This window comes from Ornithodoros turicata, chromosome 5 (assembly GCF_037126465.1).
Source record: "Ornithodoros turicata isolate Travis chromosome 5, ASM3712646v1, whole genome shotgun sequence".
In the NCBI taxonomy this organism is placed as follows: domain Eukaryota; kingdom Metazoa; phylum Arthropoda; class Arachnida; order Ixodida; family Argasidae; genus Ornithodoros; species Ornithodoros turicata.
Window position 1 is genome coordinate 6677763 of NC_088205.1, and position 26697 is coordinate 6704459.

The 26697-nt window shown below is 47.4% G+C and overlaps 2 protein-coding genes across 10 annotated transcripts in view; one reads left to right on the forward strand and one right to left on the reverse strand.

Moving 5' to 3' along the window:
- Nucleotides 1-26697, reverse strand: part of LOC135393833 (uncharacterized) — a 366589-nt gene that overhangs the window by 288422 nt on the left and 51470 nt on the right. The gene's annotated exons all lie outside the window — the stretch shown is intronic.
- LOC135393832 (uncharacterized) overlaps nucleotides 1-26697 on the forward strand; it is a 260444-nt gene that overhangs the window by 177229 nt on the left and 56518 nt on the right. For 2 of the 5 annotated variants that reach the window (XM_064624130.1, XM_064624131.1), the window contains exon 2: nucleotides 24671-24721. In XM_064624130.1, coding sequence (XP_064480200.1) covers nucleotides 24671-24721 — 51 coding nt within the window. Of the gene's footprint in view, nucleotides 1-547; nucleotides 906-24670; nucleotides 24722-26697 lie in introns of those variants that run through there. The other 3 variants (XM_064624132.1, XM_064624133.1, XM_064624134.1) reach the window with 3 other exon arrangements.

Sequence of the window (26697 nt, forward strand, 5' to 3'; positions counted from 1 at the left end):
CCTCCGAAAGGTGGGGCACGCACAGAGATTACGAAGGATTCGGACACCTGGGCCCCGAGACGAAAGAAAAGAAACTCCCACCACGTGACTCCCCCAGAAGGAGAAATAAACTTCGTCTCTCCCACCCGTCACTATTATGTTCTTGCCTTCCCCCTCCGTCATCCGGAGAAAATCGCACGCAGAAACGCGAAATGAAAACGCAAGAGATTTCGAACAAAACGCTCAACCTCGCGGAGGGGCGCGAGGAGGGGGGGGGGGGTACGAATCTATCCAGCCAACTTGGGACGTCCAGTCCCCGACCTTGCACATAGTTTTTTTTTTTCTCTCTCTTGCCCCCTCTCTAACGGGCAGGTGGTAGTTCTTGATGGAGGAGAAGAGACATTCCAAAGCAGCCGAACCAACGTCCCGACGAAGAAAGCGAACAACAACGCACCCCGGGAAAGGAAGAAAATGGAGGAGGGATGAGGAAAAGGGAGAGAGGCGGGCTACCCTCTGCATCCGTCTCCATCCAAACTTTGAGCAAAGAGTCAGTCTCGCTCGGTGCGCGGCGACAGGGAGGTCGTGTCATCGCGTTCTGTCTTGTCGCCTGTTCCGTTGGCTCGTTGTTTGTTTGTTTGCTTGTTCTTCTCGACGTGTGTTTCTGGACGACGATAGCACGGAGGATGCGTGAAGTGCCCGTTGATCACTGACGACACGCTATGTCGTTCCTCACTCTTTCGGTGACTCGTGCGGCGACAGGAGCGCTCGTTGCCGTGTGATTTTCCCGTCGTGTGTCTGGTGATACGTAATAACTTCAGTGTGAACCTATGTAAGACATCATGACGGAGATGTGCGATTGGATGTACGTTGGAGATCCCCGCATCACTGGCAAGAAGGCTGGCACCGGATTGCACGTGGATATCATGGTGAGTCATTCGCTGTCAAGTTCGGATCTGTTTTGACGTCTCATGAGGCGCGGGTCGAGCGGGTCAGTCCTTGCGAGTCATAGCGCTTCTTTTATTGCTGGTGTTACATATGATGTGGTTTTAGAACGAGCTTGCTAACAAGGTTTATTGCATGGCAGCTCGAGCCAGCAAGGATGACAGCGAACCGGACAGGGCGATGTTATCCGAGCCTAGTACACACAAATGGACGAACATGATTGTTTGACTGATTCATTTACTGGCGCAAGGATAGCAAAGTGACGAACAGAGCACTGAGAGAAAAAACACAGAAAAAACGTCGGTTGTCATACTTTCTTTAATTGGCGCATTCCTGATCTTTATTTCTCTCATGATGATGACAGAGCAGGGTGATGGTAATGGATAGAAGAAAAAAAAAGGGGAGGTGAGTCACGACTACATCGGACTGACTACTCCAATACACCTACGTAGAGCAAAACGAAAAGAAAAGGGGAATGCCGGCGAGAAGAAGGGTTCCGACGGCGAAAGAAAACGAAAAGCCACAGCCACACGACAAAGCAGTTTTCAGAGATCTGGGCGCTCCTGTGGAAATTACAAGCGAGGATCTCAACTTCACTAGAACACTCGCAAATAACGCAAGACTTGACGAGCGCACAGGTCCTAGCCATTCGCACCACTTCTCATACGCCACGCTGAGCAGTCGCACGCCTACCGCATAACAAGTTCTGACCCGTTCACAAGAACCTCATCTCCCATTGGCGCAAAGTTCGAAAACAGGCTTAACTGACCCATCATGCGGTCCATCCTAACATCGACCCCCCGTGGCGCTGCACATCACCCACCTTGGGAAATAGTTCTTCTCGCCGCAACCTTTTAACATCCTGACGTCATGTTACACCGTCAGCGAAGATTTATTTGGGTCGCAATCCCCTTCACCCGCAGGAGGCACCGACAGACGTTTTACCTCTCATTCGCGGACAAGCTTTCCTTTTCCCAAGAATTTCCTGTCTTGGACTTCAAACTGAGTCACAGCCCGCAATCCCTCCGCCGGCGAATCGGTTAATATCCCGCTGTGCCGCTTGACTCACGGAGCCCCGACGAGATAGAGTATCTGTCTTCGAGACCGCGCAAGCAGTCAGGGAAAATATGGAAAGCAATCAACCAGAGGATTTAATAGCTCTTTTAAGCGGCTGGCACGCTGGAATTGGATTTAGTCGCGTAGACTAATATTATGCCGACGGAGTCGCCGCGCCGTGTGTGTCCGAGACCGTGATCTGGATCTGTGATGTGGGGCTTTCGAGGAGGATCCGGTTTTCCGCCTCCTGTGGCAAGAGCTTGTGTCTCGTTGCAGTTGCACATTGCGGGGTAATGGTGACGTTTCGGCATTTGTATCCCTCGCCATTAAAAAGTCTTTTTCCGACGTTTTTTTTTTAAATTTTCTCGCTGTGTACGGCATATGAGCAACGTATGGTAAAAGCTTTAGTTATTTGCAAACGAGAGTCGACCATAATTACGCGACGAACGTAGACTGTGGCCAACACCCGTGTAATGTGACGCGAAACAAAATTCACATAAATGTGGGCTCCACATAGATGTTCTTTCTCTACTGCCATCATCGTCATCATTCGTACCATACCAGCTCTGCCTGCGCAATTATACGCATTATATTATCTGGACAGCGTACACACTAAAGAGAAGAAAGAAAAAAAAAGTGAGTAATTACGGCTTCTAGTCTCCTATAGATTGCGATTACTCCCCATTCTCGTCCCCTGCCCCTGAAATTTACTCCCAAGCACCGCAAATCATATTCAAACATCGCATAAAATTCGCCCGTTTAGTCTCGAAAGCGGGTAAAGTTACTCCGTTTTTCTTAGCGTTTACTTACTTCTGTACAGTTGTGCCTAGATAACGTACTTCGCAATTCATTCCCAGTTATAGTGCGTCGGATGTCGCAATGTACACACACACACTCTCAACGCGTACATATTAGCTAACCTGCAACGTCTAATGTTGCGGTTCGTCAGACTCTCCCCGGTAACGCACCTCTAACTCGATGCAGGAATGTTACATGGAAGGAAGAGGGGTCCCTCTGCAAACACAGACGTCGTGGCGCCTCTGTGTTTACCGGCTCATATGACCACGTTTTACGATCAGTCTCTGTATATCCGTGCCAGGGGTTGGGATTGCGCTTTTATGCCGTCTTCGCGCGTTTTGTGGAAAGCGAAAGGGCGTGCAGTAAAACAACCAAGCAGGGACGTATCAACCCGGAGTGTATAAGCGTTGCGTGAGACTGCGCGTCGGAATTCGCTCGGTATTGACGGCTTGTTGCGCGAGTCGGAAACAGATCGCCCAGCTGCACGCAACATCCGAAACCCTCGTGCTGCGATTGGAGGAAAGTCAGGAATCCCGGTTGCTTACGTTAGGAGGATGGATTGCGTGAAATGGTGCGTCGTGATTTCGTGCGCGTTTCAAAAAAGCTTCTGGGTGCTCGTATCTCAAGTCGAATTTCCGTGGCATTTTTAAACGATGTTGTACGAACAGCGTTTCGTAGATGCGCTGTTGCATAACGCACGGGGACGAAATGTGTCGACCAGTATTTGGGGCTGCGATGACTGGGGAAATGACCGGGGTTGCTTCTGTTGAGTAGGGCACCAAGAATATGAGCCAGGTGTCAATACCAATGGCTTTTTGATACTCTGGAAGCAGGTGCGCACAGACTTTTAAAGATCCCAGCTGCAGAATCCAGACATCATGTCTCAAGCACTCGCAGCAGACGAAGGTGGAGGTGTATCTTGTTATTATTATTATTATTATTATTGGGGGAGGGGGGGGGGGCAGACGCAGAACGCCGAGAATGGTCATGTATTCCTTGTTCAGCCTATCATGTCCAGATGCGGACAAAACATAGCATCAGTGTATCCGAACGACGCAGAAGGTCAGCGTGAATGAAATCTCTTATCATCCCTTAAACACTCTACTGTATACACAAGGCCCTTATCGCCGAGCCTATTCCAATCCCTCCGCACACCAAAACATATACAAATACATTATCTCCCCTTTGACTCCATATCTGCGCCTTCTCCGTGAATACAGTCACCACACAAAAACCCACGATGACTACGCGTTCATCATCCAACGCGCTAAACGAGTAACCCAATCTACTTCTCACCCAACCAACTCGTTTTTATTTCTCCCAATCCGCGCTGCTCCCGTTCGCATAGCAACGGTAATTAGTGCTCACTTAACTCGCGCAAACGAAACGCAGCAAAAGCCGAACCCCCTTCTCCTCTGAAACGCGATAAAGAGGAGCTTCTTTTGCATAAATCTTTCAGCCTGCCGCATTATACCATATTTCACCTCTCCTCCGCTTCCTGCAACATTTAGGCGGGTAATTTGGCGACGGTAGTGTGCCGCCACGACCGGCCGGCATTAGACGCCCAGGGAGCGAATTGTTAATCCCGCACCATCCGTCAACCCGTTCCTCGGTCCTTCTCCGCTTGTGATCCGCGCCTGAATATTTGAGAGATTCCGTCCCACACTGAGAAGGTGCACACGGCTGAGGAAGTCGCAAATTACGCCGGGGCCATCTTCTGCGCTGTGCATTATTCCTCGAAAACGGGGGGGGCGCAGTATTACGATCCCGCGTTAAGCATCGCGAGACGGAAATGGCGCCGCGGTGGATTAGTATTAAAAAAAAAGTCCGCGTAATCGTCCTACAGAACATGACTGGCATATGACGCACGACGTCATCGTGGATCTACGTCATCTGTACGGCTTAGAATGATAGCGGACATATGTTTTTTTTTTTTTTTTTTCTCGTGCATATATACGTTGGCACAACTGGCTTCCATGTAACAGCCATCTAATTTGGGCCATGATGCTCATGCTTGTTTACCATGGAGCTCACCCACCAGCCGGCCTGCATTTACGCTAATTTATCTGCGTCCACTGATACTATATATTCTAGACCTATAGTTGCTTCATAATCTCCCGTATGTGCTGTTGTTGTTTTTTTCTTCTTCTCATTATACTTCTTTTCCTATCTTTTTTTTTAACGATATTCGTGGCTTTTCCGGTTTTCTCACGCATCTGTTTCATGATGCTATATATACGTTCCCACTCTACTGGGCTCATCACTCGCAGACACACTGCATGGAATGAGTTTTATTATTTCTGCTCCAGGCTTCGAAGACATTTTCACGTCGTATGCACTGCGACAATGGATACCAGCTGCGACACACACACACACTAATGTTAAGGGCATGTGGTACAACAGGTCCTTCATCCCTGTGTATCTATGCTGCACACTGATACAAGTCATGCGATCCATACTATTGTGCGTTTCGCTTTGTTGAGGAACACGGGGCTTAAAGAAAATAGAACTCTTTATTGCTGAAAGTCATAACCGGCACGACTCGAGAACCAGGTGCACCACACATGCGATCTATAGATACTGGGACGCACAAACGTCCAGCCCATAACTTTCCAGTTGCTCATCTCGCAAGTAAATGAAAACCTAAGTGCCTAGATTTATGGCGCATCAAAAAAAAAAAAAAAATCGCTTATTTGAGCTCACGTAGCCCCAGTGAAACAAACCTTTATGAGATCACAGCGAGGAAAACACAATGCCGTTCATCGACCCCTTTTTTTGTTTTGACGCCGGAACTCAACATATACGTCTCATAACACGTCTCGCTTTTTCTCGCCAAGAATGAGACTCAGGATCCTGGCGACGTCTGCGAAGCACGTACAAAAGCGAGTCGATCGAAGGGACACAGCCGACGCGAAAGAACAGAAAAAAAACTTCATTTAAAAAAAAGTTGAGAAGGTGTCGATGATGAAACTGAATGAACTTTACCGCGGCGTCCTTAGCGGGCATACAAATGACTGCAGACGTTTTGGCGGCGGTAATCTTTTTTTGTCAGCGACGTCGTATTCGTGAGGAATTTCTCCTCGTTCCCAGCGAGCTGAAAGCCACTGAAAGGGTCATTCGACATTCTCTGTGATGTCGCTCTCGTTAACAGCGGAGACAGCCGGTTCGTTCTCTCCGATAGCCGCCGCGAACGTGGGCGGAATGCGTGTTCGGAACGAAAATTAGACAGATTAGCTTCAGTAAAAACTCACGGACTTGCAACTAGGCTGCTTCGTTGACATGCAAATTACACGGACACGCTTTGACGTGACGAATATGTGTAAAAGCCATAACCCAACCTAACCTAACCTAACTAAGATATAGAGAGCCGACTCGGTTGCTTTTCGGGGATGTTCGTGTGGATCGAACACCGAGTTCATCGCTGAGCGTGCTCTATACCTTCAGTACCCCCTATCCATAAGGAGACGCCCTTTTGTTCCGCTGACACTGGTGTAGCCAGTTCGACTTCGTCGAATCTCACGTCCCCATTTTTTCTTTATCACATCACCATCATCCGCTGATGATGATGATGAAGATGGTAGACGAATCTGTCCCCCATATTTGAAGTGACACTTCTTTGGCGTCAATTCCCCGTGACAATTCAATACGCCCGATCCTCCGCCGACTAAAAACGTCAAACTCGACCAAACAATGCGCCAAGGATAGCGTACCCCTCCTGTCGAAATCGCATCTGAGCCGATTTGACCCCCCCACCTACCATGTACACAAAAGAGCACAGCACAATTGGAGGTACAAGAGGAACCACCCCTCAAAGTACCCGCTCTGCCTGCCGGCCTGCTTTCGTCATTATTCCGACTTATGAATTTTTAATACACCTCCCCAAAAACCTCCTTTCTCTCTCTATCCCCCTCGTCAGTCGGGAAGGCTTTCACGACATCAAACAAAAATTCCCCCCCGCAACCTTCCATTACGTTTCGACTTCCTCCGAAACGATTATTTATGCGAACAGCGTTTCCGTCCGTTCGCTTCGTTCCAGATGTCGCTAGCGTCCAACAACCGGGGTTGCCAACTCGGAATCTTCTCTGTTCATTTGTCGCGCTTGTTAGGAGTGCATTCACGGGCGCGTCCGTCTCGCTGTTTGCGTACACCTCTCCGTGTGCCGCATCATTTTTTCAATATTCAGCAGAGAGAGCCACTATCGGAGAGGAATTTTCGGAGAAAGATGGCGTCGGGTCACGCAACGTCTCGTCCGCAGTGTCGCGTGACGCGCAGGCTTAACGACAGTCTCGTGACTCCCGTAAATGATGTGCCTTCTGGAGACCTTCAATTTAAGCGTAACATAAAGTTCACTCTGAGTATCGCTGCGTGGTCTACCGTGCTATACCGCGCCCACAAAAAAAAAATTAACAAAATAAATAGAAACAAAAGAAAGTGGAATTAGGGACGTCAATTAAGTACACAGTAGCGGTCCTACGACTCCTCTTTTAACGTTACACTGAACTGCTCGTGATAAATAATGACGTCGCTACTATATCGTGCAAAAGCAAACCAGAAAGTTAAGCAACAAAAACAAAGCAGTCATTCGCAGAAAAAAAAAAGAAAAGGAGAAGGTATCCTCTCACCGTCGCGGGTGAACACATTTGAGTTTTGCGTATTCTTCTAGTAATCAAGAGGAGACCATGCGGAGCCAACAACCTTCGCTAGCTCCTGGCCAGCTTACACGTCGCACAACAATATTACAATATTGATAACAGCTTCTTAAAAAGAAGTTTTGTTCGCTTTTTCTTCAGAAAGGGACGCCCACCCTCTGCACACAAAAGACAATTTGCTTCATTTTCCCACCCACTGTGATATACATGGCAATGATAAGGGAGCTCGAAGTAACAATCAAAGAAGTTGCCTTAAAAACACAGAGAGCACCACCCCTTCCGTGAAGCCATCTCACTCCCATGCCGCCGCAGTTGCAACAACTACAAAATACCCTTCACCCCAGCGTCTCAGCGTGCAGTTCAGTGGCACCGAATACCACAGGGTCGCCCAGGTTCACCGCTCAGCGATGGTTAAGCGTCACGCAAATAATTCAGCTACTTCCCGCTCGTCATTCGGACGCGACTTCGTATCGATACGTAAGTGGCTGCATCTTACGAGAAATCAGCGAAAGCTGACGAGACACTTGCGTGCCGCGCTGCGATTTCGCCACGGAAGCAACAGAGTGCCTTGATTAGCATATACTCTGCATCCTACACTCGTTGTATTAGCATAATAAAGATGACGAGCCAAAGCCGTATTTGCCATGCTTCATTTTGCTTGCCGTCCTCAAGCGGCAACACGCCCGACTAACGAATGCTGATTATTCTCCAAGGACGCCAAGACTGCATGCGCGGCCATGTTTCTGCTCAGTTTAGGTTATTGTCCTTACACTTAACACAAGCAACGAGGGTGTTGTCGAATTTGAGTTTACTTCGCTTTCCCTCTCCCATCCTTCTTTCTCTCCACTTTACTCTGTGTCAGCACCACTGATCTCTGTTGTAAAAAAAAAAAGAAAATGAAAGCCTGTGACGGGTATAGGTCGAGATGCGCACGATGAGCCGAGATTAAAGGGGCACTAAAATGCAAAAACAAGTTCACTTCAAATTACGTTACACGCTGCGTTAATTTCGTACTTGTTATCATAATTCAGAACTTTGATTCCGTAAATGCCCCACTTGCGCTGTTGAAGCTGATGTTCCACACCTTCTCCTCGACTGTCACAGATTCGACACCCCTCGAGCCACGCTGAGACGACGCCTACTCGAGCTGCGGTGCACGGACTTTTCTCTGGCCACTCTGCTCGGCCCAGTACGACATCACACACAGCGGTCTGTGACCAAAGCAGTCCTGACTTTCTTGAGAGATTCAGTTCTTATGAACAGCCTGTGAACTCAGTCGTGCGATCTCATTCTTCTGTGCCCCACTCTCACCCTCAACGCATTAACCTCATGCTTTCCTTTTAAAATCATCTTCTGTGATCCATCTCATCATTCTTTCACCGTTTGTTAGTCATCTTTTTTTGTGTGTCATCTTTGTCTTTAATCTACCTCACCCTTCCTTCCATCATTTGTTAGTTTATTCTTTATTCCCTAATTCCTTTTCTTATTTCTTGATTTTATTTGTTTATTTATTTCTGGAATAGCAAGCCGACGTCCCGTTTGGCTGACCTCTCCTCCCTTTTTTTCTTTCCTTTTCATCTATAAATATATATATAAATATATTCAAGAGAATCTGCGCCATCTCTTGCGGAAGCGCATTAAAATTCCGGGGAAGGGGGAGGGGGGGGGGCACGAAAGGAATTTACCTACTTTGCGACAACGTAAGTGAGATGATAATATGGAACTGCTGTCCGTTAGCAAGGCTGACGAATGCCACATAGCCTTCTGAAGACACGGCTTTGACTCAATTATGGTTAGATTGGCATTGCGTTCGTGCGTTATGGTTCAAACCGTTTTTATAGTAACGCATATAATTAATTGTGCAACAACGTACGCGTCCTTCGTCACGTCGTAAGTTATTCTTTTATATGCTAATTAACCGTGATAAAATGGCATCTGCAAGTGAGACTGTTGACAGATCGCGTTTCGAACAGGACGTTGTCACACACATAGGCTGCCTTCGAGGCTTCTGACGTTATCAGGTTTGTCCACTGCGCCTCGTTAGCATAATATCAGAAACACATCAGGTTGATCGGAAAGCAAGCGTCCCATGCACATGAATTTATTCATCATTCATTTTCAAACTACCGTTCTTTGTCAGCAGGAAGGAAATCCGGGAACCGAAGCTCCACGATACCATTATGGTACGAAAGAACCGAAAAACTACGGAACAAGCTTCTCTTTTCTTTCTCTACGTAAATAGCTTATTTATTTTAGACACAAAAAAAATCGTTTCAAGTAGCGCAATGCACATTACGGTAGAGGATAATGACGCTGCCTTACAAGACGTACACAGACGCCAGCGTAAAATGGGACATAGAGAAGCGCCATCTAACTGGGAAAAATCGTCCTCGTAACTCAGCGGAAAACAGCACGTACACAAATCCAACATCAAACGCACCGTGTACTCACACAAACAAAGTGCCGTCGACGTTAAAATAAACACGCGGTGAGAAGAGGATTTTTCGACGGCGTCTCGTCGTTTGTATAAAAGTCGGCAACTCGGGTGTTGAGGTGGGGGAGAAGACGGCGTCAGAACGAAACACACGCGTCGGGAGCTGTAAATATAACCGGCGAGATGCTGCAGAGACGCTTCACAAATTACGGCGCGCAAAAGGGGAGGAGGGCCCGGCCCGTTCACTATTTCCAGCTCGGAACAACGGTGGGAAGAAGACAAAGAACATTCCGGCCAGACACGCGGTTAAATGCGCTCGCTCTGCCGGTTGCGTCTATCATAGCTCGCTCACTGAGCCTATACTGTAGTGTGACGTTGTAGTGCTTACAGGCTATAGAGAATGGCTCAGAGAACAAGGAGCAGTCAAAAACAGGGACAACGACACAAGAAGACACACAAACAGAGGCTCCAGTATCAACAAGTTTTTACTGAACTACACAAGCACATTTATAACCAATGGTATAGAGGGGGAAAAAAGGGGGCAAAAACGGAACACACGTGGGGGCCATAAAAACACGAGGAGCAACCGGATCTAACTACTCAACTCCAGCTTTTAGTCTGCATTCCAAGAACCCAAACTCTTCCCTTGTTAGCGATATCGACGGCTCACTAACACATTTATCAGACCCATACCTCATTATCAAAAAGGCCTCGAAAATTTCTCTTTCATTCTTGGATTTGAATCGTCCTCTAATCTTTGTTCTCGGAAACTCTGGAACGCAACCGCAGACCCTTACGTGTTCATGCAAGGTACCCCCACCCGTTTTATTTACACAATTCTTATGTTCCATTAAACGTTCATTTAGGCACCGGCCAGATTGGCCGACATAAACCTCATCACACGAAAGTGGGATTTCATAAACAATAGACCTTTTACATTCCACAAGAGGACACCTATGCTTCTTCTCGCACTCTAGTGATACCTGTTCTTGATTCGTTAACCTAACGAGAGAAGATAGCCTAGAAAAAGAAAAGTCTCTTGGCTCGTTTGAAAAAAAAAAAAGAAATGGCTCGTTTGCTCGCATATAGAGTTTCATTAACTCTATAATGTGCGTGACGTCAGTCGGGTGACCCTCCTCTCCCTTTTTCAATTAAGACTCAGAATTCGTACGCTACTGCGATTCACCGTGCTGCGAATTCAAGAACGCGCAAATGATTGCAGCTCACCCGGAACCTGCAGACCCGAATATTTAGACTAAAAGCGCGAGATGGCTTTCCAGGAAATCTGTTTTGAGAAAGATTGAGACAGTTTTGCGCTTTATTTCCAAGTTTTCCCATTTAGTACGCGAGGACGTTCAATCACAACTCGCAGACGACAGTGGTTCGTCCGCATCGCCACGACCGATGAAAGCACGTTCGTGATTGGTTACGGCCGTTGAAAACGCGATCCTGATTGGCTGACACTTAATCGTTACGTCACCTCGACGAGCGCGCAGGCTCTCTCTATCTAGGTGGTGTTGGCACTAGCTTCGAAAAGGCGAAATCGCCGCCAGGATGTAGGTCCCTCGAAGTTTGGTTCCTATTTTAATTGCGTACGTAAGGGATAGCGTTGGTGGTTCTGCGCACTGCGCGAAGCTCTCTTTCTGTTATGGGCATGCGCAGAACCCCGGACTTACCCCTTACGCTCGCAAAGGCGACAGCGTACGATATACTAAAACTCTCTATTAACCTTGAAAAAACCTAAAAATTACTCGGACTATAGTACAGATAGTATTCACACGGTGAAATAACTTTGAAAGACCAAATGTACAGTGTATATGTGCTGTGGGTGAAGGCCCGAACACTCAGAACTTGACCTACATTGTGACGGCAAATGAGCAACCGACAGTGGCGCTCTCCTGCGGATGACTTCATGTGAACTAACCCCTACTGTGAATGTGATGCCATGCAGGCCGTCATCGGTGAAGATCACTGGTGCGCATCTTTGAATATTAGCTCCCCACTCAAGTATTTTTTTTTAAATTCCGTGTAAGCGCCGCGAAGCAACTGTGGCTATGAGCGGCGTACAGACGTGGACAGACGGAGAGAGGACAGCAGGAAGGAGTGGGGGATAGGGTGGTTAGTATGCGTCCCGTGCCGACTTCAGGGGGAAACTGTGCCGAACCCACGTCACCTCCCGGTCTCGGCGTGGAAGGTGATCATCCTAACTACTATGCCCGCGGGAGCTAGTACCACTCGAGGGCCTTCACTGTGGCTACGGTTCACAAAAGAACGACGTTGAGGACGACCCTGAGGTTGGGTATCTTCTGCGACACCCTTGGCTGACTGGATACGCGCACGCGCAGTCATTGGAAAGTGACAAATAGCAAACCAACTGAAACGCCCAGATTCCAAGGGAAAAAAGAAAACGAAAACGCATCTTTTTGGACCCTCGTAGACCCTTTCGGAACTGCATGTTGATGAGGTTGATACGAAAGCACTGATGCACTGAAAGCACAAAGATGTTGATCGACTGCAAAGTTGATATGGACTATTTTTTAACATCGCCTTTAGAAGACGAATAGCTTATTTCCTTATTGCAACGCAACCACATTCCCCATCCCCCTAGAGACCTCTCCCACCACCAATAACAACAGAGAGCGGGCCCACCCGCTCATCCGTTTCCCTCAAACACGTCACCCCCACGTGCGGAGAACAGAGGTGACCCGACGGTACCAGCGCGTGCTACAGTTACGGAGGCGTACCTAGAAACAAAGACTCATACTAATGAATCGCGACGGGGCCCGGTTAATGCGGGCGGAGTGCCTCGCCAGATTCAGCGGGCAAAAGCATTCCGTTGCCAACAACGAAAACGCTGCCAATGTTGCCCGCGGGGGAAGGAAAAAAAAAAAGCGGAATGCTCCATGAATGCTAATACGCGTATATGCAACGGAAGTCAGAGCGCACACACTCACGGCCCGTGTAACGAGAACAATGAGAGGACAACGTCGTTAACGATGCACGACACGTATAGTACATGCGGTCGCGTCGCAGCCACTTAAAAGCGGACCGTATATGTGCGCCTGTCACAAGGCGTGTATATAGTATATATGTGCGCCGAGATTCAAAATTGATGCCCGCCAGGATTACAAGTTTTGCAGATTCGGTGCGCATCCCACTTGTATGTTACGCGCAGCTGTCACAGAGCAGAGCGGGTGGAGTGTTTCTCCGCGAGTGCGTGCGAAGAATGCATTTTTCCTTCCGCGAGACAGGGCCTTCGGCAGACTTCGCGAGCGAGACGGGCAAGAAGTATGCTGTAAGGCAGGCAGGCAGGCATGGGTACGGCTATTCGCATATACCGTGCTTCCGTGCAGTTTGTTTCGGAGGAGTTCGAATCACGTCCATTATTGACTGATTGATCGATTTGTAAAACAAAAAAAAAATGAACATGTTAGTCCCTGTGCGTAGCTATTGCGTTGTGGGGGAATTTATTACGCTGCTACATACACACGTTACTCGACACTATATGTACAGCTTGGGACAAAAGTTTACGGAACACGGCACTGGCGGGGCGGGCCCCTGCAGGCTTTCAGGAAGAGATCGAATAACAAATGGGTGACACGATATTCTATCCATCTCTCAGTATGTGTGTCCGCTCTTGTTTGCCACTAGGGTGTCGCTCCAATGCAGAAATGCAACAACCCGGTGTTCCGTAAACTTTTGTCCCAAGCTGTACTACACGCACACAAGACACACAACTAAAGGCGACAAAACATTTCGATACACAACAACGCTGTCGTTGTGTAACAGTGTACAGCTAAGTCCACTATATGAAATCTGGTTGCTGCCTGTATACCTCATGCATTAAAAGGGGAGTCTCTACTACCTGTTTGTATCGTTATAAAGCTCTGTAATCATCCATATTCTTATAGAGCTACGTAGGTAGGAACTTACGTATACAATATGGACAACTAGGGTGGTACTCCTGCGACTGTGCCTCGTAATTATTATTTTATAAAGAAAAAAAGTCCTATTATGCAAGAACAAGATGGAAAACAAAAGTAGTCTCCTTTGTACAACCGATAAAAGCCTAAGGGAATCTATCTATTTATAATATACGCTTAGTAAATTCCGCTAACGCAACTCTCTTATCTTTTGCTGCAAAAGGTGCGCCCCTCCCCATCCAACCAAGACCAAAAGCTTTTCCTTTTCTTTTCAGAAATTGCGACGTATACTTCAACCGCAGCATCATTTAACGCATTCCAACAATCTATTGAGACGCCCCTTTCATTTGGTCAGCCAATCAGGAGACGTTCATTTGACTTTATCCTCATCTCGAACTAAAGCCCGAAAAGAAAGGATCACTATGACGTAACAACTCGTCGGCCCTTTTCAAAGCGACTGATTCGCCCATTCACCTGGCGCGTTTGTTTGGATGCATCTCAAACTAATTAAGATAGCAGAACTGCCTTCGATTAATCGATTAATCTTAAAGCCGAACGGCCATGCGAGCCTCCGGAATATCTCCGATCAGCTCTTCCCGCTGCCCATTTTTAGAAAGCGGCCATAGATTAATATATATGGTGCGCAAAGTTCCTCGCTATATATATAAATGTTTAATACGTAGCGCTGAAGGGCGCGGTCGCATTAGTCTTGCGTGTGCTGTATGGAGGTCAATGGCAAGAAAACCCCTTCGGCTGTTAATCCTAATTAAGCGTCCTTAAAGAATACTCAATGTTTAGATGCTCTTATCGGGAAAACAAGATTTTTTCGAAGCGAAAAAAAAAAAAAAACTTTAGTGATGAATGTTGTCGAAGCCTTACCGGATTCTTAACTGCGATTAGCCGTGGCATATTAGACTGAAAATTACCCCGCGTAAATGAGTTCATGTTGGGTCATTGCCAGCTGTATCAGAGATAGTGAATGCCACCCTTCCAAAGGTGCTTCATCGGCTGTATAAGTGTTTCCGCTTGTAACATCGAAACAAGCTACGAAGAAGAAAAAACACAAAAAATAACTGAGTAAATGGGAGAATATTACTTGCCCTCCTAGATTGGAATTGCTCCCCATTTTAGTCACCTGACCCCGAAATTTACTCCCCAGCACTCCAAATAGTCCATAGCTTCCCAAACTTCCATCCATTTAGTCCAGAAAGGGTTCTGGCAATGCATCTGTACTTCGATGCAACACCGTACCCGTTGTCTCCGACGCGTGATTTCCAAACATGATCATTGTACAAGCAAAAGTTTGAAGCACGCGTTGTGGTGGTGGTGGTGGTGGTGGTGGTGATGCTAGTGAAAGAGCTCGCCGTTGTCGGCCTCAGAGAGGTGGGCAACGTCACCACTAACGCTCTGGGAGGAATGTGCGTCCTGGGCCGACTTCTAAGGGAACTGTGCCGGCATATGTCTGATAGCGTCTGAGGAAAACCCGGGAAAAACCTCAGACAGCACAGCCGGTACCGGGATTCGAACCTCCCTACCTCCCAGCCTCCACGGCTACCAGGCTACCTCCCAGTCTCCACGTGACATGGCCAGCGCGCTAACCACTCAGCCACGCGAGCTGGTCACGCGTTGTAACTCGTAGGCGTCATGCGCCCTCCTAAGTCAATCACGGACGTCTGGAGCTGACCTGTCCCGAAGTTTTCCTCCTTTCTTTTTTTTTCCCGCTTTTCTTATTGTGGTATACCACACCGTTGTTCTTCAAATTTCAGAAAGGTTTTATTTCTGTCTACTTCATCTTTACGCATACCTCTCCGTCAGCGCACACGTATATAAAACATGCCTACCTCCGTCTGGAAAATCTCATCACCCTACAGCGCACCCTCTCCCCAATACAGGCGCACATTACCGAACAACCTGGGACACAAAGTTTCCACGACGTCCCCTTACCCCCGGAACCTAATCAGACTGGCCGCCCCCCCAAATCTTCACTCGGCACCAAACGTCAGCTTCTCCGCGCGCGTGTTTACGCGAGCATAAATTTCTCGCCCCAAAGTCCACCGGGTTGACAGTAACCCAAACAACCCCCTGGGCTATCTGCACCCTCTTCCCCTTCACCTCAGCCCCCTCCTTCTCCTTCCTTCTCTGTAGCACCAGAGATCCTAAAGTTATCCAAAAAAAGAAAAAAGAAAGAAAAGGAATTTTTTTTTCTTCTTTTACACTATCCGCTCCGGGAGTAATCCATCAATCGTGCTTTTGGGACCTCCAGGGATTAGGTAACGTTAATCTATCACCCCTCTCAAACGACTCCCCTGGGCTGGGGGAATCGCAAGTGTACCAGGAATGGGGGCACGGGGAGGGGACTTTTTCGTACCCCCGTTTTATTCTTATTGTTCGACATTTTGACGAACTGCCACCACAGCCATCGTTGTGTGCAAAAACACAGCTGCTTGTCGCAAATTACCAGCAGCTGTTCTGCGCAGTGTCGAAGCCTACGAAAGAAATTCGCGGAAAGAAATATCTTATGACGTAATTTGTCATTTTTTTTTTTTTTCTTCTCTCTCTCTCTCTTCTTCTTCTTCTTGAACGTGCATGCGCATGTGAGTGTCGGCGTTGGGAAGGGTCGTCGGCTGAGACGGAACTACGGCTCGCTATGTTTCGCGTGATTTCTGAGTGTGACAACGAATCACTTAGGGAAGGGCTTACACTGTGCTGCTGAAAAGTCGGCAAAGCGTCGCTGTCCTGTGTTGAAAAAAAGAAGAAAGAAAAACACGACCGTTGTGATAGACGAGGAGTCAGGTGATGAAGGAGCTCGTGAATGTATATATATATAGATGCATTGGTGTAGCTTGATTGCCGTGTGTGGATGTCATTCTCTCGAGGCCACATTAGTGAGTTGGTGATCAAATATACGTCGTCTGTACAGAGCACGTTCTGCAAGAAATTCGTGCTTCGATGCGGCGGTGCGCACTGGGGCCATTTTGTCGATATTTCGCATTTTCAACTTGTGCGCAGTTTATTTTATAGAATACTTGCACGTACACTCTCGCGAGCTTGCCACAGGGGAACAGTCCATAACTTCGTTATGTCCCCTGCAAGAGCTATATTTCATATTACACTTACTGTGACACACGAAGCGCGAAAGACTTTACATGACGATGTGCAGATGAGATAAAAGGTATTACAACGCATTTATATGGCCAACAAAAATGCATACAGGGACAAATAAGGCATAACGCAACAACACTAGCTAATGCTAATGGTGCAGTATCTGCTAAACACGGGGTGGTAGCGGGACACAGGCAAACTTTGAACACAGATGTGAGCAGAGTTCGCCGTGAAGCCGGCCCAGGTCACGTACTAGCCCATTCTGTCTTCTTCCTCGCGTCATCTCTCCACATCCGGTGGCCGGAGTTGCTTCGCGGCGAGTTATATAGCCATAACAGCGAAACAATATACGAGATCGAAAAATATGAAACATATTCCGTAGAAATACTCCGCGTGGGAGTTAGCACCTGGCGCGAAGAAGTTAAGTGACTGTATAGGAAGCAGGAATCAATGTTAACATTGCCTTGAGTTTGAGGGGAAAGACACAGGACGAGATGAACAGATTAAGTTGGAAATTCGAGCGTTAGTTCTTCACACCGTCGGTGTGGGGACACGTGACACCGGTCGGGTAACCGACCGCGCGTCGACCAGAAAGGCAACCCTGTGCACACAATGTGCTGCTGCTCATCCCGTCACACACACCTATAGCGAAAGACGTGTCGCATTACCGGCCCCTTCGTAAAAGCTTTCCCCCCTTATAATCAACGGGTTTCACTATCGTCTAAATCTCTGCGACAGTTTTGCCGACCCGCCCTAATAGCTACCTTTTTCTGCCCTCGGTGCGGCTAACCCGACCGAGCAACAGGTTTCATAGCTCCCCTGTGTACGTTTTGGCCGAAACAAAAGCGCAACCGAGGGACAACGTATATATATATACTGTCTCTTGCGTGCGGACGGGGCATAAGTGCCCCGCCCAGAGAGATGCCATGCAACAGGCATGCGTCTATACACAGAGAAGTGTATATCCCCCTCTATGGCGTTCCGTCGCTAATCGATTGGTCATGAAAATTGCCACATTACATGTGGCTGACACTGCGATGGCATCCGTGCACGGATGCAAAAAATTATTCCCCTCTCTGTAGCCTGAAAAATAAAAATAAACGAAACATGCTGATCGTCCCTGGTGAACTGCACTGCACGGCCACACCCTCCAGGATCGCGTTTTCGCGGCATTATTTAGGAGGGCACGGGTGTTTAGTTGCTGCAGGCTATATTTCCCCCCCCGCTGGCGTTTAAAGCTGCTGGGAGGTCAGAGTGGCAGCCGTGGTATGCCTTGCACGTCTCCGTGTTTTCTTCGTTTATTGATACGTTAATTAATTTGCGATCCGACTACATCTGTTGCTGCGCAGTTTGCAAATGACACGCACGTATTTCACTTAACACGAAGGAAGATAATAATGTGATACTGTTGCTAGAAGCAGATACGCTGCTAGAAGTTTACACTATTACCTTGTTTCGGGGGTGGGGGTCCATTTATTTCGCTTACTTGCCAACGATTGTAACTGATACCATACTCGAAGCCACAGAATAGTAAATAATTTCCTTTCATAACTTTCTCGCGCTCCTGTTATACATACGACCTTTCTGCTCATGAAATGTCCCAAGGAAAAAGCACCGCATCCCCATTCTTCCCAGATAGCTTTTCTGTTTCTCTCTCTCTCTCTCTCTTAAGATTGACCGGGTTTCGCTGTTTTTCTCCTACAAATCCCCATTTTTTTCTTTCAATCTTCATCATCATCATCATCTCCTACAAATCAGGGTTAGCCTCACTTGCCTTCTTCCTCCCAAAATACTCTCACGGGCCGCCCTCCCACACCCTCATTCATCCGATCGAGATGCTCATCAGCGGCAGCACGTGTACACCATCATCCATCTTGTCCTCATCATTCTCACATGCAGCGCCGCCGCCGCCGTCAAGTTTATCTCCCGTCTTAATTCGTGCACACACATCCGCAACCTCTTCCCTTCTCTGCCCATATGTGAATATACATATTTATCTTTTACCTTTCCCCCTCTCTCTCTCTTTTATATCTCTCGCCCATTCCAACTGCACGATTCTTTAGTTCCTAAGGCAAATCCAGCGATCAACCCTTCCGTGCCCGAACCATCGAAAAGAAGAACAAAATACCTCAATCACGAATCGGCTTCTCAAACGACAAAAAAAAAAACTCGAACCAGACATCCATTTTTTTATTTTTTTTTCGGGCTGGGTTTATTCCTCGCTACATAGCCCCTGAAACAACGATACAATCTGCACTCATCATCCGTTTTGCTCTGCGACCGCTTCTTGTTTCTTCTCCGTTTACCTGTCGATTTCGTGGCCCGATAAGCCCTCTGTACCTCCACCACAGAACAGGTACCAGCGATTCTTGCGCAATCTCTCTCTATACCCCTCCCCGCCTACATAAAAGTATTCCGGAGCAGTTCAAAGCCTCCTGATTGTTCTCCCCCCCCCCCCCCCCTTGCCGAACGTTCGTAACGTAGCCTTTTATGTTGCCAGATAGCGTCCAAGCTCCGCTGGAGATAAATTTCTCCCTTCTTTCGCGCGGAGGCCCCCCATTATATGCGAGCAAACACGAACCATGCGGAGGTCAAGGAAGCAGACCTCCGTCGTGTGCTAATATTTGCGCCTTCCGTCTATATTTACGACTTATACCGGGCAGGAAGAGAAGTGCGAACATGGCTCTTCGATATCAGAAAAAATACGACGCACTACACATACTTTGGTGTGATGTACTGTTAAAGCAAAAGTGTCATGTCGGGAGCCCGTCGCTATTTCGAACAGAGACTCTCCTTGAACTGGACACCGTCCTCATCGTCCCGTACAGTAGTTAAGTGTTGGAGGATTTTAAATACGCCGCCAATTATGAAGGCGGTGCCCGGTAGAACGACAGACTCTGTATGAAATTGCTTCTTCTCTTGCTTCTGCTTGAAACTACCTTCACCGGACGGTCTGCCTTCTCTCTCCACTTTGAGCTTCCCTCACTCTCATCCAACGAAACTTGAACTCGGTCAAACCACTGAAATCCTGCGAGGTATCTCCTCGTTAAACATAGTTTGAGACGTATAAGCGCTGTCACTATACGAATACCCTGTGGCGAAATTGTCCCAGGATCGCATATAACGTATAAAAGTATAACCTCAAACGAAGTTCTTAGGTCAAACGCCTTTCTTCGTAGTTCAAAGACTGTGCGTTTTGCTCCTGATGATGATGATGATGATGATGGTAAAGAAAAAAATATGGTGGTGGTGGTGAAAGGTCTCGCCGTTGTCGGCCTCACAGAGGTGGGCAAAAAATATGGAGGTGTAGGCCTTAACGCGAGACCAGCCACTCCACAACGATTACGCAAAAGCACGTGGCTAGTAAGGCGTTAAAATGACTCCTCCTCTGCCTCCTTCCTCTCTTCAATGTCTTTAATGTCATTCTCTAAAGCGATAGTTTTTCAGCGAGGCACCGTCGAGGCCAAAGCACAGGGAGTGGTTTGTTTGACCTCTTCACGTATATATAGACTCGTTCATCTCATAGGAGATGCATTCAATGCATGGCTGGTCACCGGAGGAGTCTCTCTCCTGACCCGTGTCAAGTTCCTGTGCACTCCCCGCCGGCTGAGACGAGAGCCGTCCTGTGCACACACACACACACACTGCCAAGGTGATTGTGGGCCTTAAAACACGATGCGTGTCGAACGGAACGGGCCCTAATGGTGATGATGACGATGATGGCAAATCTGAAAGGAGAGGGGAGGTAGAAATATTCGACGTTCTTACTGTTCTTCGGTGTAGGTGGGGCACGTCTTCGGCATTTTTTTTTAATTCCGTGTGAACGCCACGAAGCAACTGTGGCTGTGAGCGGAGTACAGATATGGACAGGCGGAGAGAGTACATCAGGAAGGCGGGGTTAGAATGCGTACTGTGGGACGACTTCAGGGGGAACTGTGCTAACATCTGTCTAGAAAATCTGCCGAAAAACGCGGGGAAAACCTCGGACAGTACAGTCGGTGGTAGGACTCGAACCTATCACCTGTCAGTCTACAGCACCAGCTTGGAATAACCACTAACGAAAGTACCCTTTTATCCGCTTGCCATGCGCCGTTGGTCTCTTCGATAGTTCATACAAAATTTATGACAATTTGCTATGCGACAACGTTATACTCAGTGATGTGGCGCTGAAAATTTGAAACGGTATTTTTACGGTACTTCTAAAAATTAACAAATCCACAACTGATGCTGATCATTGTTGGCGCTGAGGGCACTTCAAGATTTTCTACAAACAACCGGGCTTATGGACACTCTATGACTCGCTGAATGTGTGCTGTGTGCGCCCCCAGCGATTCCGACATTTTACGCTCATTTGGTCGAATCTTTTGCACTACATGTTGAAGTCCATCATCATCTCTGTTTATCATCTCTTTGTTTTCTCTTCGCCTCATCATCTGTTTGTACTTTGTGTGTAAGCGTACTGGGGTAACCAGTTCGACTTCGTCGAAACTCAAATCCCAATTTTTTTCTTTATCACATCACCATCATTGTTGGGGATGTCTGGCGCAAAAACAACCGAAACCACGAAATGAGAGCAGTTGTGGTTTCGCTGTATAAGAACACTGACTGGAGAACCTAATTTTCGGAGCTCATACAAAGTTCAACGCCTCTTTCCCTGTCCATAAATAAAAAAATAAAAAAACGCGAAAATTCTTGAATTATCATACAGAACATAGTATCATTTCTATACTCGCAATTCAGAACCCCCCCCCCCCCCCCTACGAACACCTCAAGTACATGGTTACATCACACCTTCTTGCAATCAACTCGAAAACATGAGCAAAATATGTATCACGAAACCGACTCATCGTCCAAGCCCTACAAACAGACTTTTTTACGCAAGACATAAAACAAAAGTAACAACAAGACCAGCACGGATCCCAAGCACGAAGCAGTTAAACCTACCCTCTCACTCAAATGTACCCTAAAAAGCACCATGCGACTACCGCCACACAAGAAGCCAGCGCGCCAGAGTCTGCAACGGCAGCTCATATAAATTCATAGAAGCAGTGGATCTTCCTCTTCCTGCTCGATGTTTACCCTTTCTAAACTCCTTCCACGAAACACACCGTCAACTTACGATCCTCTCTCTCCGAACAATAAAGATGATGAAAACCGGGCACGCATAAAACCGCGGGAGTGAGCAAACAGCCCAAACTCGCCGGGTCGCGACCTTTCCCGCGTCGTCTCAGCCGCCCATCCGCGTACGAGCATCTTAATTCACCTATCCCATCCACCCAGACAAAGCTCCGCACAACACTGCACTAAAAAGAGCAAAAATAAAAATAAAACAGTAAGGAAGAGTTCTCTAATGCGACTTTTATGGTCTTCCACCACTGCACAATGTTTCTCGACTTGGTTTTGTTGCTCGGCTGCAGTTCCCCGAAAAGATGTCTGCCTCTCGAGATGGCAGCTCTCAGCGTCATGATGAACAGGTATAGCATTTTTTACGGCTGCGCGAGTTGCCTTCGTATAATTTCAAATCGTAAAGGGCTTTCTGAAAAATGTATTACCTTGCACGACCGTTTCATGTTTGGAAACCAGGAAGGAAAATGGCCGTGCGAGACGCGAGAGATGATTTTTTTTTGTATGCGCCGTAAGTGAATCACTAAAATGCTGTTACGAAAACCGTCGCTGTACAAGTTGTTTGTTTCACTGTCGTTCTATAATTAACTTGTGTATGCCAAAGCTGACAGTCACGTGGCAGGTAATTTAAGTGAGTGAGGCAATCTCTAAAAAAGGCATACGTACAATCAAGAAGGAGGGGGGGGGGGCAGTAAACTAGGAAGCAAAGCAACAACAACAACAAATAAGTTAATGATAATGAATGGGGAAGCAAAGCAACTACAGGTTCTTGTTCCTTATAGCAATCAATGACTCCCAATTGTAGTCGCCTAGCCTTGAAATTTTCTCCCCAACACTGCAAATAATCCCTAAACTTTCGATAAGCCATCATACATAGTCCCTCAAGCGAGTAGCGGTTGTGGCAATCTCCTCTTAAGGACCAAATATCACCGCTTTTTTTTCTTAGGGTGCATATTAAATACTATAGTGACCAGAAGGTATAAACTGCGTCGCTTTACTGCTCTACTTTACGGTATATACTGTCCAACTGATTCAATAGCACTGCTCATTTTACCGCCGTCCCGTAAAAACCGCACCGCAATTCACACGCGAGATTCAACCAAAGCGCCTCTGTTCTTTATGCTATCGGGGTGTCAAATTGCAGCCTTCAAATTCCCTGACTTTTCCAGGTTTTCACTGACTATTTCAACCGAATTCCCTGACAAAAACAAAGAGGAACTTGGTGCCTGCTCCTACGTTTTGATACAAAACCCTCATAAAACAGACCATTTATTAAGTATTAGTTAGGCTAGCCTACTTTTCTGCCTCAAAGCTTGTCGTACTGATGAACTGCTACTCGCGGTAACGTTGCTGCGGCATCGCCGCTCAATCACCGGTCGGCACTCGCGATTCACCGCACATCATCAAGGCACTTGTCTGCGATTTTCCCTTGCTTCAGCTGCTTTTTGGCCAAATTCCCTGACAATCCCCTGACTTTTCCAGTCACATCAAACTTCCCTGACAATTCCCTGTTTTCCAGGTTGGTAGACACCCTGGCTATACCATCTTACCGAAACCTATATCGCATTCAATCATACTCTCAATAAATCTGCTATGGGTTCCCCGTACACCAATTTCAATCCAGTGCTCCGAATCTGTCACTCCTTTCCTATTACACCACACACACGCCCCACAATCTCTAATCTCTTCTCCTTTTGAACACATCGGCCATTTACATCCCATCTTCCGCCTAGCTGCACCAATTCCACAGGTGTCATTCCGTCTTCGCGCCGTGGGCGTTGTTTCCTCCGCTGTCCATTACCTTTCTGCTATGTGTGTGTGCTCTTTCCAAGACCAATTCTTATTCGTCTCTCAAGCCTCTCGCCGCCGCCGACGATGTATGGGGCGAACGGGCGTTGTGTAGCTTTCCGGCTTGTCCGCGGAGTTCATACGTGTGAAAGAAAGCGCTAACGCCCAAAATGGCTTCGCGTAAACAGAAAAAGGTTACGTACAAATAGGAAAAAAAAAAATGCCGCCAGAGGTCGTTCTCGTTCTTTCATACACGGGCGGTGCTAATGCGCCCTTCGTGTTTTCGGAGCTCTGCTATTGCCTGCCCACGAATAATGTTTTCTCTTTTCTTATGTATGCATCCCAGTCGGTGGTCCCGGAGCACAACGCCCCCGCAGTACGTATCTGGAGAAGAGTAAGAAAGAAAAAAAAAAGAAAAGAAAAAAAGAAGATGCGATAATAAGCAAAGAAACATGGACGTACATGCATCATATTTTATTGGATGTCGCTTCCATTCGTTCTGCGCTGTTGGAGATCGTACTTTCGCTGATTTCCAAATGAGACAGGTTAAAGCGCTTCAATCTGTCGCGGACCATTTGGAGCTGAGATATCTGCGCGTACATCTCCAGTTGTGGTGGGACAGAACGGGTGGCTCGAGGTCACATTACGTTTCTTGTCGGAAACTCACCATTTCTGCATTGTTACCGCAATTCATTGTCTCTCTGAAGTGTCCGTTATATCGATTTTCTGAAACGTATATGACACCGTTCGTTCCATGCGTTAAAAACTGTTCATTTTATTTAAATGAAATGTATTTGTCAGAATACTTGCGAGCGGGCGATAGCGCTCCACAGATGATCATGATGTCTTATGGTTTTGTTACTTCGTTTTTACAGCAGCAAGAAAAACAGAGGACATACCAGCAGATTCCACTTCTCAAAGTTCGGGTAGGCATCTGTTTATTCTTTGTTTTTGCATTTATTTTCCTTTCGTGTTGCACTTCGTTAGATACCATATAGTACTTTGCACCACATAAATCTTCGCAAAATCAGCGCAAACTCCCACCCAATTGACACTAACAGCAACGGACGGCATCTGACAGACCCATGTATGAGCGACACTCCCCAGAATCAACACCATCTAGAGGTTAGAGGCGAAGCCTGATCGCTTGAGCGACGTGACAGTTAAGAGTCCGCCAATCACCACGTTGCTTTCAGCGGCTGTATCTATGGAAACGAGCCGCCATCAGCACTATGGGCAGCCACTGGAAGCCACGGAAAGCCGTGTTTCAAAATCGTCTGCGACGATTGGCTGACATCTTGGCTGGCTGCTACGATTGGGGGACTTTATATGCCCACATGCTATGGAGAGAGATAAAGGAGGCATTTAATAGACCTCTTTTTTCTGTGTCTAGGTGGCGTTGCCAGAATGCGGAAGACGCGCTAAAAGTCATAGCTTTCTGGTGTCACTTAAGCGCGAGCACTCACCCTCATGTCTTTTGTGTTCTTCTAACCATGGGGAATATTTTGCGGCTCAGCCACAAGATATTCCGTAGCAGACGACAGGGACGACGTTGTCGTCTGCTACGTGTGCAGTACGTCACTCAAGAAATTCCGTAGCAGACGACAGCGACGATGGTGTCGTCTGCTACGTATGCATACGTCAATCCCGAAATTTCGGTCCGTGCGAATGCTCAAGATAAGACGCGGCGGAACATCCACTCCATAAGCAGTTTCTTTTTTCTTTTTTTGCCCTTCCTTCCGCTAGAATATTCGGTGGGGACGTCGCTCGCGAGAATACACAGTCTGAGACATCGCCGCGCACGCACCAACCTAAAGCCATGATGCGCATACATTTGCGCTGCCCTGTTGTTTTATCGTCTCCCCACCCGCATCCCTGACCCTAATTTTTGGCGCCTGCTCCGAATTGCGTTTCCGGGGGGCTGCTCGACAAATTCTTCCGTCACAGAGCGAGACAAGCACTCGAGCGGATCCCCTTTTAATGGTGGCTTTATGGATTCAGCTATCAATTAAGCGCAATCAGGAGACGATCGCATCCATTTGCGGCCGCGGCGACGGTGAGCCATTTGGCCACTAAATGGCGCTTCCATTAGCCACAAGCAGTCACAGCTCCGCGATTCCAAATCACTATCTTTTCCTCGATAAGAGAATGGCGGAGATACGGCCTTTCATCATCGACGGCCCACTTTGGGAGCATCATCGCTTCGGTGTGTGTCATCATGGATATGTAAATGCGCCGAACGCGGAGACGCTCGAATAATTTGCGTAGCCCTAGCAGGGCCATTCTTTTAAGTGCAGTGTAAACGGTCTCGACTCCCACGCCATTTGTGCAAGCCGTCGTCTATTCGTATACGTATAGAAGATGGCTGGTCATCTGAAGGTTTACAATGTCTGGGCCCCTGAGACGTAAACAGAGTTTGCGGGCGGGCGACACTCTGTTGACTCTCCGGATTTGTCACGTCTAGAATTTTAGCACAACACTGTGGTTGCACAGATGTTTTCAACCACCACGATTAGACCGCGTACTCGATCTTGGCGCAATATATAGAGCCACGAAAATAGTTTGCACCAAACTGAATCAGCACTCGCATGCATGAGCACGCCCGGATGATATTATGTCCCATTTTTAAAATATATAGTAGTGCCTGCTGCTGTCATTTCCATTTGTGGGACACGTCCATTTCTTGGATGTCATCCTTAAATCAACGGTGCTCATCATGTTTCTACGGTCAACACCAGACCTTTCTAGGAACGTTTCAACCTCGTTTTGCGTCAAAATCATTACTGCGGGGAAACGACCAAATATATCCCGCCATATTGCTTTTGCGCTATAAAACTTTGTATTAAATATTGAGCTCTGCAGGATTTTTCATAAAATATCACGAACCCTTTGCCGCGATCCA